Source organism: Macrotis lagotis, chromosome 6, assembly GCF_037893015.1.
Source record: "Macrotis lagotis isolate mMagLag1 chromosome 6, bilby.v1.9.chrom.fasta, whole genome shotgun sequence".
NCBI lineage: Eukaryota > Metazoa > Chordata > Mammalia > Peramelemorphia > Peramelidae > Macrotis > Macrotis lagotis.
Window position 1 is genome coordinate 181,008,119 of NC_133663.1, and position 16,645 is coordinate 181,024,763.

Sequence of the window (16,645 nt, forward strand, 5' to 3'; positions counted from 1 at the left end):
AGACTTGAGTTCAAATTTGATCTCAGACACTTGATACTTCCAAGCTATGTGACCTTGGGCAAATCACTTAACCCCATTGCCCCACAAAAACTAAAAAATAATAAAAATAGATAAACTGTATTGGATTACAAAGGAAAACAAAATTTAGTGAAAATAAAGATGTATTTTTCCCCATCCAAGTCCATGGACTCTGTTAAAATAGAATCAAGATCCTTTTGATGGCCCTCAGAATAAGAACCCCTGACTTAAATTGATCCATGGAGTGACAATGCAAAAATTATAAAGCTACTTGCTCAGGAACATCTAAAGAGGTAGTGCCTTGTATTTCACACTCTGTCCCTAAGCTAAAAATCTCTGAACCAACTAAATTATGTGGAGAAATATTAGTTTTAATGTCATTGGCTTTATCTTTCCTTCTTGCTTCCCTAACTAAATCTTTAATATAATTACTCACTTTTAGCATTGAAACAGAAAGGTATATACAGTATTTTTACCTAGAATTTTCCATTTTCTTACTGGGATATTTACTTTCTAGAACAAACTCATAGGTGTAACATATTTGATGAGATATAAACTATGGATGGAATATGGCAATTAGCTGATATACCTTATTGAAGAGGAAAAAATTAGATAAAAAGAATGGTAGACCAGTGTCATATCTCAAGAAGATATACTTCTGTATGGAACCAGAATGGAGAAATGACATGCAAAGCATTTAGGAGAGGTCCTAGAAAGGAAAAAAACACAGATACTAGGGAAGAAATATATTGCTAACCACCCAGCCAAAATGAAGAACTGGTTGAATTCCAGAAGCAAATCTCAACACTGGCACAGAAACAAGATATAATAGTGATAAAGAACATCAAATATCTAGACATCTGTTCAACATTGCTCACTCTCTCTATCTCTCCACTAAAGACAAAGCAGCCAAGAAATGGTAATTTCATCCTTCAGAATGAAGACTGGGGTTCGGATGGGGAGGTATCAAGAGGAAATATATTTAAAATGACCAATGTGAAGAAATCAGATACTAAAGTAGAAATAACTGCAAAATTAAGAATCAATGATCATGTTGTTATAGAGTTCATAATCAATAAGATGGAATGGTGAATATTGGCTAGGCTTGGTAGCCAAGTGGATTATATTTAAAGAGTCCAAAGAAAGTATAGGAAAGACTATAAAAATAAACTCAAGTCCCAATGGAAAAAAATTTAATTGAAAAATTAAATGAATAAAGAATTATTCCAAGACTGAACAGAAAAATTGATCAACCAATTCAAAGCTTTTAAAAAATGGAAGTACAGAAGAGGGAATCAAGGCAAGATAACTGAAGGTAAATGAAAAAAAGGAATATTGTCCTAAAAGAATAATGCTAGGAATGCTAAAGCCCAGAATAACTAAGGCATATGAAGATTGTCAAAGATGATTTAAAGAAATATATTGATTTTCATCTGGGTGGGTAAAAAGAGAAAGCTCAAATAAGAACTACAATGGCTTATTGAAGGCAGATAAAATTATGAAAAAAGCAGATAAAGAGAAGGCAAAGGTGCTTCATCTATTTTGCTTCTCTTCTAATACAGAATGTGATTCTTAAATTGGAAAATATACATCCAAAATTATCAATAGTAACTTAAAATCCAAGATAAATAAATTAAAATCACAGGACTTTAGTGAAATACATATATATACATATATATATATATATATATATATATATATACACACACACACACCATCACACCATGGTATTGTAGCCACTGGCTACTTGAGTTCAGTTCTGGCTATGAGGAATCATTATTCAGACTCAGGAAAGCAAGGGTGGAAATAAAACAAAAACTTATTAAAAGAAGTTACAATACATAGGAAGAGAGAGAGAGAGAGAGAGAGAGAGAGAGAGAGAGAGAGAGAGAGAGAGAGAGAGAGAGAGAGAGAGAGAGAGAGAGAGAGAGAGAGCTGTACTTGCAAGGTGAAGATAGGGTCAAGAAGAGACAGACCAGTGCTTCACTTCCAGACTTAAATGCACTTCTGTAGTGGATTGGGGAGTGGTCTAGCACCTAGCTCAGGTAATCTTCAATGGGCAAGCTATGTACTGGTCCTTCTGTCCCAAGGGGCATGACTTCTAAGTCAAACATGTCATTTCCTGTTACACCAGTATACACTTGACCCATCAAGAAAACAGTACAAATTTTACATTTAACAATGGAACAATAGGAGTCATTTTACATACCAGGAACAGATAACATTTTGCATTTTTACAAAATTTAACAATATAAAGGATTACAAAATTTGTTTCTAATTACAAATTTTCTAAATTCATAATTCCCTGCATCAATATGATGCCATAGTCACTGAAATGCTTTTTTTTTTAATAACAATCCTGCATTTCCAAATTCCTAAATTTTTCTGTGGCATCTACTAACTTTAGTGTGTCATCTATAGCTTCCACAAATTTCTCCATAAATTCCCATTTAATTTCTTATGCTGACCCACAATATATCAAAACTGCTATGGAGGAAGTCAAGATGGGGAAGGGATAACTATCCAATTTTTTTCAGAACTTCCATGAAACCAGCAGCACTATTTCTACCAGGAGATGGCAGTTTACTAGAAAATGAAATCAACTGCTTAGTGGTATCTTAAAATTCATGTGCTACCCCTGCATAGTTCTACTACCTTCTCCTAAATTTTCCTATCTGCAATATTAGAGTCACATCAGACTTTGGGAATAAATGACCTAATCTTTCCTCAAAGGGTTGGAGAAAATTAGAGACTATTTGCCATCATGTGAAACAACTGGGTGTCTAAAATCCAAGGGAGCTTGTGCATTCTAATGTACAGGGGTAGTCTAAAAGTTGGATTCAGTATCAAGAAATTTATCTTCTTTGTCTTGTGTGTTATTGTTGCTGGGATTGTTGTTTACTTGGATTTGGGGGGAGGATGTATCTTTATTTCAGTCCTATCATAAGAGAATTTAGTAGTTGCTACTTTTTTTTTCTTTTAAAGTAGCACTCATTTAGACAAGTAGATGGCAGCAGGAATACAACAAAACCTTTTCTTTTTTAAAGCAGAATTTAGTCATGTGGGTTCTCAAAAAGAATTAAATTCACAGTCACTTTTGTTTTAGCCCTGAACTAGAATCTCATTACAATGTAAACTTGTTCACCCCTTTTATTATAATCTATGCTTTTCAATGGATTACCCTGAAACATTAAGGTAAAGAAAAAGCAACAGTCCTTCCTCTCAAGGAGATCACAATCTAATGGAAAAGACAACAGAAAAACAGCTATCTACAAATGTCCTATATATACACAGAATTGATTGGAAATAATTAACAAAGGAAAAAACACTAGAATTAAGAAGGATCAGAATAGACTTTTTGCAGAAGGTAGAATCTAAAAGAGGCAGAAATGAAGTGAGAGAACATTTCAGGCATGAAGTAAAAATAGTGAGAGTGAGGCAGTAGTGTCTGATTTTAGGACATTTTAATGTCTTTAGATTACAAAGTAAAAGTGTAAGAAAAGTAGGAATGTGGGTGGTGGGAAAGGTCATAAAGAGCTTTTAATGCCAAACAAAATTTTACATTTGATTTTAGAAGTGATTAGAAGCCACTGGAGTTTATTGAGTATGTAGGAATGATGTGAAACATCTTGTACTTTATGAAGATCATTTGGCAATGTATTAATAGATGGAGTGGAGAGAGAGAGACTTATGGCAGAGAGACCAACCAACAGCCATTGCAACAGCTAACATTATTTTGTCATTATCCAATGTATTAATAATACTGTTCTTTTTTGTGTGTTTCTTTTTTATAATAGGGTTTCATTTTGGACTTAAGGGAGCAACAGGAAGGATGGGAGTCCCAGGTGCTTCAGGGTTCCCAGGGACAAGAGGACAAAAAGGGTGGAAAGGTAAGCTCTCTCTAATATAGAATAGTGGTATAGACAGGAGCTATAGTGTGGCTACAGTCTTAATAAGCTGAATTCATATTTTGCCTTTGATGCATATGTCACTTATGCTCTCACTGTACCACAGGCAATTGAGAGAAACTACAAAGTGCCTAACAGGTACAGCTCTATTTTGGTAAAGGAATTTCTTCATTGGAAAGTTTTCTATGTTGTTGTTGAAATGATGTCTGGATTCTTAAAATATATATCAAAAATTATTCTGACCCCTTGGTATTAAAGCAACCCTATAAAAAATGGTAACATACTGGACAAGAGGTTATCTTAAGAATGAGGAATATTTAGGTTCTGGTCCTTTGTCTATTATATACTGGCTCTATGACTCCAGATAAGTCACTTGAACCCAAACAATTCTCTAAACTTTAGGTTAAGACATTTACCAATCTGCATTGATGGGAAAATTTTCCATATTACAAATTCCCTTCTTCTATGCACTTGCAGATCAAGAGCAATAAATAAAATAAAAGGTGGGGGCATTTTAGCCTAAATATCTTTTTCTTAAATATTCCATCCTCTCACATAGAAATTATACTGATAACACAAAGGAGGAGTCAACCTTCATTCCTACATTCTCAGCATAAATCTGCTTGACCTAAATCTTTTAGAATCTGGGCTCTGACTTTCAGGGAAGTTGTTACCTACAATATATATATTTTTCATATACAAATGAAGAGAAATAATGCCTGTTCTCCTGGGTTAATATGATCTTAATACACATATATATGTGCATACACAAATGTATACATGTGTTTAATATCTGTACATCCACATGCACATATATAATATGGCTGCTATCACCTCAGAGGCATAGGCATATATTCATATATAAATATATAAAATACATGTATAAAAATATATAAAACATTGCTACTATTACTTCAAAGGCTATACTGTGAGAACTATCTTCACTTCCCTATCTCACCTGATTCTCACCAGGCCCCCATGAGTAAAGTATGATAGGTAGTTTTTGCTCCTTTTGCAGATGAAAAAATTAAGAAGTCACCTAATATTACACAAGCAGTTCATGATAGAGATAAGATCAGAACTCAGGTCTTCTGATATTAAGTTTTGTGAGTTGTTTTTTTTTTTTTCCCACTACATCATTCCCTGTCCCTTCTCATCCCTGATCCTATTGTAAGTTGTAAGTTTTTGGCTAACCATTTATGCTCAAATCAAGTCTTTTTATCTCCATGAATTCTAGCTGTTCAACTTCTCTCAATATTGAACTCTCCTCCCTGGAAATTCATTTTTGATTGATCTAAACCACAATTTATTGCAATAATTAATATATATATGTCCTTATAAAGGATCATATGTATTTATAATGGGGTTTTTGTTTTTCTTGTCTAGTGAGGTTCTTTTGCCATAATGGTCTGAGAGAAAGAATGTAAATCTTTCTGGAAATAAAATACAATACAATTTTAAAATTATTTAATCTAGGTGTATCCTGATTGTTTTTCTCTTTGAACTTGAAATCTAAGGAGTTGTCTTAGAGTCTGAAACATAGTAGATGCTTAATAATTGCTAATTGATTCTCCTCCTAGTGAAACTATAAACTGCTTGAAGGCAGAAATTCAATGTGAGGCATGCTCCTTTTGTATCCTTTCTAAGACTGAGTGCATAATTTAATAAATAATTTTGGGGTTAAATTGTCTTAGTTTATCTTTTCTCTCCTCCTTGCTTTGATAGGTGACCCTGGAGACTGTAAATGTGATATTTCCAGGGGGCTTCCTGGTCCGCCAGGACCCATTGGTCGTCCTGGTGCAAATGGAGAACCTGGAAGGAAAGGTGAAATTGGTGATCCAGGCCCTCATGGTATTCCTGGATTCTCTGGCTTCAAGGTAAAAACAGGGGGTTATCAAGTATGGAACCAGATACTCACAAACTTGTCTCTCATCCAGATATTAAATATTTATTGCATCCTTGTTATGCCTTTCAAATGATTAATATAATTTTGTTCTAGTAACACCCTTGTGCCCCTGTGGACACTAAAATATACAACACAGTCAAGTGAAACAAGGTTGGAAATGCCATGTTAAATTTGAACTAAACAAATAAACAAAAAAAGCCTATTACAAAGTGGAAAATTTAAACTGTATGTTACAGCTTTTAGATTCATATGAAATTTTTAAAATTATTTTCATTTATTTTGTAAAATGTCCCAACTATATGTGATAAAAAAAACTTTTAACCATTTTTAAAAAGTTTTAAGTTCCAAATTTTCTCCTTCCTTTCTACCCCACTTGAGAATACAATCAATTTGAAATCAGTTATTATGTAAAGTCATATAAGATATAGCCATATTACAAAATAAAACAATAAAAATAAAGTTTTAAAAAATGCTTCATTATGCATCAGAGTTCCTCAATTCCCTCTGTGGAGGTAGATAACATTTTTCATCATGAGTCATCTGGAATTGTCTTGAATCATTGTTGGTCAGAGTAGCTAAATCTTTCACAATTGATCATCCCTACAATATTGCTGTTACTGCATATAATCTTCTCCTGGCTTTACTCACGTCATTTTGTTTTTGCCCATGTAGACTGTCCTGGGTTTTTCTGCAACCATCCTATTTGTCATATTCTATCGTATAAAATTATTTTTTCAATTTTCCTTTACATATTGAAATATTCAGTCAGTCAGCTATTATTTATTAAGCTCTCTTTTTTTTTCATACCAGGCACTATATCAAGTGCTAGAAAAGCAAAAATAGTGCCTTTGCTCAAGAACTTCACATTGTAACATGGGAGACAATATATGTGTTTTTTAATATACATATATAGAGTAGGTAGAAGGTCATCTAGGATTTCTATTGACATTGATTGAAGGCAAGGTTTTTTGGGTACTCTACTGGACTCCTCTTCATGCCTGCTCTATTGGTATTTACCCTCTCCCCCTCCTTTTTTCAACTTCTCACATTTCCTTTTTTATATTGGCTACATCCATTAAAATGTAAACTCCTTGAGGGTAGGGCTTATTCCCTTCTTCTTTATAACCCAGTGTTTAGCATAGTGTCTGGAATATTGACTGTCTGAACCACCTTCATTATTGTGTCCCTAAGGAATAATTTTTAGATACCATTTGAATCTGGCTAAAATTGATGAGTGTTTTATAAAGAAAGCTCCCTTTCATGTCTCACATGCAAAACTTCAAAAGAAAGTTCAAGTCCAATAATGCATGAAATTTCTTCCCTTTGGCTTTCCTGTACCTATCAGTCTTTAAAAGCTTCTTGAAAAAGAAATTTCTGCACCAGGATGTTTTTAATTTACTTATGACTCAAATGTCATTTTAAATGTTAGGCACAGGAACTGCTTCTTTTCCCCCCTACTTTAAAGGGAACAACAAAAGACTAACAAAATGAAATTGTATTTTACATATTCTGAAAAATCAAAATAAATTTTAAGAGTACAAGCCAGTAACCAATTGGTTTCACTTCATGTTGTAGGAGAACTTCAGCAAAAGATATAATTCAAGATTACTGTATACTCATAATTGCTTTGTGGCACAAGGGTATTCTGAAAGAAAATTAAATTCACTACCTTATAGACTCTATGCCCCTAAATTTCTAAGAAAAGAAACAAGCCAGTCAAGTACAAAATACTAAGTGCTATACTTTTATTTCAGTAAAAAACAATTTTGCTCTAAATCCAGACTTTTTGAGGTAAAAGTGGTTGATGAATTCAAGAACACTGTAGGTGCTGGGAAATATGTGTTATTTTGGCAAAGGTAAGGAGTTCTTTTAATTAAAAGTTGCCAGAAAACTAAATGTTTTCTATTTTACAGTCAATTATTCATGACATACTCATGGCTTATAAAATATTTTTCTCTAGTCTGCAAAGAACTGTATCAGTCAAAAAAATTGAAATCTCTTTTTTAACAAATATATTTCAGTAAATCTGCATAAAGAAACTGTCATAATTTGCTACAAAGTAATATAACCAAAACATTGGGAGAGAATGATCATACATCATGAATCTCTTCATTTCTAGTCATTGTCTCACTTAGATGTTATGGCTTCAAGCTTGAGTTCTCTGATGTTTTATAATAAGATTTATCTTGGTACGGCTAAATGGCACAGTGGATAGAGCACCAGCCCTGGAGTCAGGAGTACCTGAGTTCAAATTCGGCCTCAGACACATAATAATTACCTAGCTGTGTGGCCTTGAGCAAGCTACTTAACCCCATTGCCTTGCAAAAAAAAAAAAAAATAATAATAAGATTTATCTCTAAAACATTTTCTGCCTTGGGGGGGTAGTGCTAAAGTTCTCTTCTGCCTTCAGTTTATAGGAGTAGTTAGCAATTAAGTCAATTTCATTGGTTCTCTTAGATTATTATATTAATTTGTCCTTAGTGCTTAAAGCTTTTGACTGCTTGAACCACTAGTTTGTTTGGTCTAACCATAAAAATAATTTTGTTTCCATAGGGTAATCCTGGAAATCCTGGATTACCTGGGCCTAAAGGACAGAAAGGAGACTCTAGAGCAATTACAACAAAAGGTCTGTATGGTATTGACTAAACTATTTTTAAAAATCACTTATCCTTTTGATGTACTCATTTTGAAAATGATTTCCATGCTTTAAAAAAAACTTTTTAGGTAGCAAAGGTGATCAAGGCAATGCTGGTATACCTGGTTTACAAGGTGAAGATGGCTTTCCAGGACAAGATGGGCTAGATGGTTTTCCAGGTCTTCCAGGTCTCCCTGTAAGTCTCTATGGTTTTTCTAAACTATTGAACTGGCTTGGAGAAATCTGTATTCTAATTCAGCCCTTTTAGTTCCTATGAATCCTGTCTCTTAAGTACAAAAGTAGGAACAAATGATATAGGTGGTATCATTAAAGTTATTGAACATAAGTTATGTCCAGGTTAATATAATAAGTAGAGAACAATTGATTTAGGGCACAAAGCAAGAACTTTTCAGGAGCCAATGAGTATTTAAAAACCCTATCTATTCCTCTGTTTATACATAATACTACATAAACTGAGATAGATTTAATGTGTTGATTTTTCTTAAAGGAATATTGAAGCTTTCTTTTTTTAATTAAAAATCATGGTTTCTTTCTTCACTTTTTCTATGAATGAAAAGCAAGAACTAATTGTGGATAGGAAGCAACAGACTATTTTCCTGAGTCACTAGTGACATTCACCATTTTTTCCCCTAAGACAATATTTCCTTCATCTTTTATCACTTTTCTCCTGCCCTTGAACTGGATACTCTTTCATAGAATTTTGTGATTTTTATTTATTCTTTGCTTTCACCTTCAGAGAACTTGTTCCATTGGATGTTCTTTGCTTATTATGAATTCCTTTACTGCAACTTTTATATATTAATCTTTTGTTCTCCTCTTTTCTGTGGTTCATGATTATATGTTTCTTCCCAATTTCACAACCCCTAGAGGCTCCCTATTGCCTCTGAGCTTGGCATCTAAGACCTTCACAATCATTCAACGGTCTATTTTTTCAGTTGTATTATTTAACACCACTCCCCTTCTACTTATTATTATTAGAGATTTTTAAGCTTTCTTCAAGTCTTAATTAAATTACTACCTTCTCTTAGAAGTCCTTTGCAATCTCCTAGCTGTTAGCATTCCCTCCTTACTAAAATCCTATCTTTTGGATGTCATTTTAAAATGTTGTCCCTGTCCACTAAAATGTAATTTTCTTAAAGAGAGGATTTTTTTCCATTTTATCTTTGCATGTCTAGGACCTAGCAGGGAATCAATACATGCATATTGAAACTATAACTTCTATTTTTGCTGATATGGTCATTGTTCAGCCATTTTTTTAATCATGTCCAATTCTCCATGACCCCCTTTGGGGTTTTCTTGGCAAAGATACTGAAGTAATTTCCCAAAACTTATACTTAAAGTACCTTCTCCTTCCCTTACCTTATTGATTCCTTTTTATTTATATATGGGGTTTTTTGATACATCTTTTTTAACAAAATAATTTTCCCAACAAAGATTCAAACAAAGCCCAGTCACAGAATATATTTTCCCACAATAGTCAAGTAAAAATTGCTAATGATGATGATTGATAATGTCACTTTGTATATCTGTGATTTACCAGTTGTTAACAGGAAGGATTTATGCTTTAACTTAGGTAATTTAAAGTAATACTTTTTTAAGTTCACAATACTAGAATTTTTCTAGATTGCTGACAGATCTTGTCTCCACCTTCTTCATGATGACTTCAAAAAGAGTTTTTAAAACTCAATGTATCAGCACAATTATATTATCACCTTTTCTGAAAGTACCTTCTTTTCCTCCTAGTCATAACCTTCTTCCTTTTTTGGCTTCTCGATATTAGAGCATTTACTAAAGACTTAGACATGTTCCAGGCAAAGTCCTAAGATCTGGGGATACAAAGACAAAAGCAAAATAATTCCTGCTCTCAAGGGGCTTATATTCTAATGAGGAAAATTAGCATGCTACATGTGCAACAACAAAACAATTTACAAAATTAATACAAGGTATTTTGGGGGAAGGAAGGTATTAACAACTCAAAGGATCAATAAAGGCTTCAAGTACAAATGCCATTTGATCTGAACTTTTAAGAAAACCATAGGTTCCAAAACAGTGGAAGTGAGGAGGGCAAGCACTCTAAGAATGTAGGACAGCCAAGGCAAACACATAGGCAGAATAAGGAGGCTCACAGTGTGAAATCATCAAGTATGGCAGGCAGTGTGGCTACGTCCCTATCAACACATACATTTATTGGCAGCAAATAATGAACCTTCCCCCAAAAATACAATTTTCCATTACCATAATGCTATTTTATATGGTGCTTTATATTTTTCAAAGCACATTCAAATTCATTATGACGTTCATTTAGAATAACTGACATTTATGTAGTGTTTTGCGGTTTCTAAGCACTTTACATTTATTGTCTCATTTAATTCGCATAACAAACCTGTTAAGGTAGGTTAATATTATTACCTCAATTTGATTTTTTAACTCTTTAAGATCTGTTATTTCATCAATATATGTATTTCTTCTGACAGTGAAGATCGCAACTATTAGGTAATCTTCAAGAATGAGTGAAAAATTGTGTAAGTGCTTACAATGTAATAAAGCATAGGAATTACAAAGAAAGGCAAAAACAAAATCCACCTTCAGGAAATTTACATTCTATATTATATTATTATGAAGTCTTTGACTCCTAAAATTCATCACTTGGCAGTCAATCTTTTGTTTATGATAATTTAAGTCAAGATCCTACTTTTCTGAGCACCCCAGTTTTCATTTTCTTATGATTCATTAAGAAAATCCAGGGGCAGCTAGGTGGCGCAGTGGAAAGAGCACTGGCCCTGGAGTCAGAAGTACCTGAGTTCAAATCTGGCCTCAGACACTTAATAATTACCTAGCTGTGTGGCCTTGGGCAAGTCACTTAACCCAATTGCCTTGCAAAAAAAAAGAACTGAAAAAAAAAAGAAAAAAAAAGAAAGTCCAAAGCCATCTTCTTCTATAGCTCCATTTGCCTCTTCAGTTTTCCTCGGGTTCAGATTATATATTTAATCACTTTTTTCACTTAATAGAACATTACCAAATATTTCTATCAATCTTTTCTTTCTTTGAATCAATTTATCTTCTCTTACTTTTAAACAGATGATTTTTTATGTGACATCCAAGTGAATAACATTAAATTTTATATATATATATATATATGTGTGTGTGTGTGTGTGTGTGTGTGTGTGTGTATGTCTGTGTGTGTGTGTCTGTGTGTGTATGTATCTCCATGTACCATATGAGGGCAGATAGTCCACTTGTCCCGAAAATGAATCCTGTACCAGCCTCTGACACTTGCTGTGTGACCCCTCACACTGTTTGCCTCAATTTCCTCAACTTTAAAATGAGCTGGAGAAAGAAATGGTGTGCCAAGAAAATACCAACCCAAAGAGTCAGATATGACTAATAAACAAGAGAATTGTTCATAGGCAGCAATGACTTGAGTTTTCTCCAAGCATTCAAAATATCTCAAAACTCCAAATAACTCTGTTTAGATGTGGACCTTGATTTTTGTTTCTAATGCCTGTTTGAAGATATTGTCAGCCAACTAGTTAAAGTCTATAGTATCATGTTATCCCAATGTTATAGATAGATAGATAGATAGTCTTCCTTTGATATAATAGCTGACATCTTTAGTTGTGTTCAAAAAAAAGAAAAATAAAAGGAATCAAGTAACAATAACAATACTTTTTAAAAAGAATGCTTATTCCTGCCCATCTAAAATGGACATTCTCTTTAATAACAGGGGTTCATTTCAGTTGATTAGTAGAATGCAAATTTTATAAGGACAGGAGTTGGACTTTATCTAAGCTTTCTTTCATAGTACCTAGCAGAATGCTTTGCAAAAAATAGGATTTAATTCAGGTTACTTGTTAGTTATAATATATATTCCAAGAGCTACAACTTTAGCTGTATGTATTATTAAACTCCTATTATGTACACTATGCTAGCTGAGTTGCTGGTACACAAAGTTTAAACAATATACTCTCCTCAACCTCAAAGAGCTTACTACTTTGGTAGTGATCTGAAAGCACCTGGTTCCTACATTCATGGTCATTAAAGGAAGCACAGAATAAAGATAAAGATCTCTACTAGACCATTGTCAAAATCAAAACCCCTGTGGGCTTCATCTTGACTTTGTTTAGTCATTGTTTAGTTATTTTCATTTTCTTGGTAAAGATATTGGTTTGTCATTTCCCTTTCCAATGTATTTTTACAGTTCCAGAAAGAGAGACAAACAGTGTTAAGGAAGATGAATTTTCCTAACTCCAGGCTCAGACTCTAAACACTGCACCCCTTTTTGCCTAATATGTGCCTAGCATATTGACTCAGGAAAGAAAAATTAATATTATCTATATTGTATTATATTTTATTTATTAAATATCTCTCAATTACATTTTGGGACTACAACTCACTGGCCATTGATTTGACACTTCTAAATAAGACTCTACTATATTATACTATACTATATAAATACATGGTATATAATATATAATAAGAAGCATGGGTTTAAATACAGGATTTAAGAATCTTTTTGTGTATACTAGATCTCTTCTCCAAAAATGTTTTTAAATGCATAAAATAAAATAAATGGAATTATTAAGGAAATCAGTTATGTTGAAATGAAAGGAGTTTTTGCCATCCAGTTAAGAGATTTTATGAAATCTAACTACAGGTGTCTGGTGTTCATAGGACACATATCCTAGAAGTCAGGATAATCTAGATGTCGAACCCAGCAAGTCCCTTAATTTCCCTGTGTTCCAGGCAACTATCTGAGATTACAAATTTCATGCTTTGGTAGAGGGAATTTCTTGATTTGGAACTCCCTATTCATGGAATCACAGTTCCCCTACCCAAAAAAAGCGTGTTAGTGCATGACTGTGTGTGTTTGGGGTGGGAGGGAGTGGGAGGAAGGATTGAAGGGAGGGAGGGAGGGAGGGAGGAGAGGGTGAAGGGAAAAAGAGGAGAGAGGGAGAGAAGGGAGGAAAGGAAGAAGAGGAGGAAAATATTTATAAATGGGCTTTCTAGTATACTCTTCTTAGCACCACAGAATTAGAAGGGAGCTTATGAATGACTTGCTACTCTTCTTCATTTTGCATATGATAAAACCAAGGCTTAAAAGCATTAAGGACTTTTCCAAGGACATAAAAATAGATAGTTAAAAAGAGCACTATTTCTGTGATTGAAACCCTAGCTTAATGAGTATGTTTAAAAACTGTCAAGGTATGATTAGATTGGAAAGAGAGGTAGAGAAGAGATTGGGGAAGGTTGTCTTTCATGTTAAAGACATATAAACATACATGTATGTGTGTATATGTATATATATATATTTATATGTATATATTAAAAGGGCAATTTGATTTCACACAGGGTGATGGTATCAAAGGCCTTTCAGGAGATCCAGGTTTCCCAGGAGTTGCTGGTTTAAAGGGCATTCCAGGAGAAAGCGGTCCTCCTGGTCTAGGTCTTCCAGGACCAAAAGGTCAACGAGGTTTCCCTGGTGACCCTGGATTAAGTGGAAGCCCTGGCTTCCCAGGCTCTCCAGGACCCCCAGGAACTCCAGGCCAAACAGGTAGAGTTGAGTTCTCTTTTTTAATTAAAAAAAAAAAGATGTTATACTATACTATAGTGGAGACATTTGACCAACAATATTTCTCAATTATTCAACTGCTGACTCTACTTCAATCTCACAAAAATTTCCCATGCATATGTCATAATTGTGTTTGTTCCTCCACAATTTAATAGAGGAGAAAAATAATCAAATGTTGTTTTCCTAATCACTTTATTGTTTCATTGTATCGCATTCTCAGATTGTGATGGAGGTGTGAAAGAACCCATTGGCCAGGAAATAGTCCAACCAGGTACTGTTAATTTTATTTATTCTCAGAACCATTTTAAGTTTTTGGTTTTATATAATAGATGATCTACCAGCAGGTTTTTATTGAATGTCCATAATGTGTATGGTTCATTAAATACTATAAGAATACAAAAAAAGTATTAGTGCATCCCTGTATGTGAAAGGAAAGAAGGAGGGAAAGAGGGAAGAAAGGAAGGAAGGAAGGAGTGAGGGAGGCAGGGAGGGAGGGAGGGAAGGAAGAAGGAAGTAAAAGATATGAATATGAAAGGAGGGAAGGAAGGAAATACATATAAATGGGCCTTTCAGTATGTTTACAGAGTTTTAAGAAGACAATATACTTGTCCTTGAGTTGCAAAAAGCAAAAGAAGATATTCAGAATCTTAAATAATATTATCAAATAAAAAGCACAAATACATAGATAGATAAATTCATATCTCTTTAAATATTTTAATGCATCCATATCATGTAGGAACATAGGATTTAGAGCTGGAAGAACATTTAGTCCTGTAATTTCTTATTTCATAATGAGGCAACTGAAGTCCATGGAGGGAGAATGACTTGCCCAAACTTAAATAGAGAGTACATAGCAGACTCTGAATTCAAACTCAGACCTGACTTTTACATGAGTGAAAACAGTATCTGGATGGCTTTGTTTCTAGCAGGAAAACTTAATGTAGGAAATCCAAATTCAGTTACAAATTAAAGGATAGCTGGGGATATTAAGGTGGGGGGGGGGGTAGGGATTATATAAGGCATATGGGAGTTCCTATATTTATTACCCATGGAGATCTTTCAGCACATGTTAAATGACCACTTGTTGAGAAGGTAAGATTCCTGCTCAGCTGTGGGTTAGAAGAGATAAAGCCTGTGACACCCTTTCCAAGTTTTAGATTATGTGATTCTCTGCAATCTCATGGTTGTTTTCCAGTGATTCATTTGCATCTACTATTAGTCCATTATTGCTTCATTATAATTAGCCTAAGGCTTTCAAGTTTTTAGATAATAATTTCCTTTATTTCAAAGGGAACTATCTAATTTATCTCTGTATCTCTAATGCCTTAGTCTTTCACACATTATTGTACAAATTTGGCACTTAAAAAGTTTTGTTGCCTGCATAAATCTTTGTGCATCCTACAATTGTTAAATAGCTAAGTAATGTGGAACCCATAGCTGTTTTCTTTTATAGCTGAAAATAAAAAATACTCATCTCACCTGATTTTGTTTTTAATTGGAATGAAACTGCAAATTACAGATTTTGGGGGTAATTATGTATGACTCAAGTTATTTTGGTAAATAATACATTCAATTCTGTAAGCATTTTAAGCATGAATTGTGAAGATCTCCTGGGAAGGGAAAGATAAAATGAGACGTATTTTCTGCCCTTAAGGAGCTTACAATCTAATGGAAGAGTTTAGACTTATAACAGGACCTATCTTTTTAATAGAAAGAGAATAGAAATATGAAGTGGAATCCTAAGCAGAGAGATAGTGACAAATGGGAAAAGGAAAGGATCACTGAAAGGGACTGAAAAAAAGACTTTATAGAGGAAATGTCCACTTAACTGGGTCTTGAAACTAGGAAATGATTTCCAGACATGGAGATTGGCAGGTGTTTTAGAATGACAAGTCAGCTAAAAAACTGAAAATAGTCATGAGAAATGACCCAAAAATGTTTGTACTGTATTTTCAAGAATGACATATATGTTAAACATGTGACATATGCATCACATTTTAGAGGGTAAATTCCCAATAAGCAATAAACCTATCACTTATGTTATGATAGCATTTTTACAGTAGTGTTCGGATTTGTTGTTGTTCAGTTGTTTTAAAATCATGACCCCCTTTTGAGGTTTTCTTGGGAAAAAACTGGAAGGGTTTGCTATTGCCTTATCCATCTCATTTTGTAGATGAGGAAGCTGAAGCAAACAGGGCTAAGTGACTTGTCCAGAGTCAAAGTCTGAGGCCAGATTTGAACCTGGGATGACATGTCACCTTGACTTCAAGCAGGCACTCTATCCAGTGCCTGGTGCTCAAACTAGTCTCATTTTGAACAGATGTCATGTAAAGGAAGCTACAAAGAAGAGATCACCCATAGATTCTAAGCCAGTGTACAAATGGCTTGTATACAACTAGTAAAGCAGGCTAAATCTTTTTTCCAGATTTATTAGGTTATTAGGCTTGGCAAAAAGGATAAGCCTGATCTATCAGGAAAAATTCCCAAGCAAAAGGAAATAAGATAGATGAAAAGCAGTATTGTCTTTTACAAAATGGGCTTTCTTAGAACAAACAGAAACAACCAACACACATGCCCCTTCTCAAATT

General features: G+C 34.0%; 1 protein-coding gene across 2 annotated transcripts in view; it reads left to right on the forward strand.

The window, feature by feature from the left end:
• Positions 1 to 16,645, forward strand: part of COL4A2 (collagen type IV alpha 2 chain) — a 273,441-nt gene that overhangs the window by 193,110 nt on the left and 63,686 nt on the right. For both annotated transcript variants that reach the window (XM_074192025.1, XM_074192024.1), the window contains exons 21-26: positions 3,816 to 3,908; positions 5,652 to 5,803; positions 8,386 to 8,458; positions 8,557 to 8,663; positions 13,838 to 14,039; positions 14,278 to 14,328. In XM_074192025.1, the coding sequence (XP_074048126.1) occupies positions 3,816 to 3,908; positions 5,652 to 5,803; positions 8,386 to 8,458; positions 8,557 to 8,663; positions 13,838 to 14,039; positions 14,278 to 14,328 (678 nt within the window). The remainder of the gene's footprint in view (positions 1 to 3,815; positions 3,909 to 5,651; positions 5,804 to 8,385; positions 8,459 to 8,556; positions 8,664 to 13,837; positions 14,040 to 14,277; positions 14,329 to 16,645) is intronic.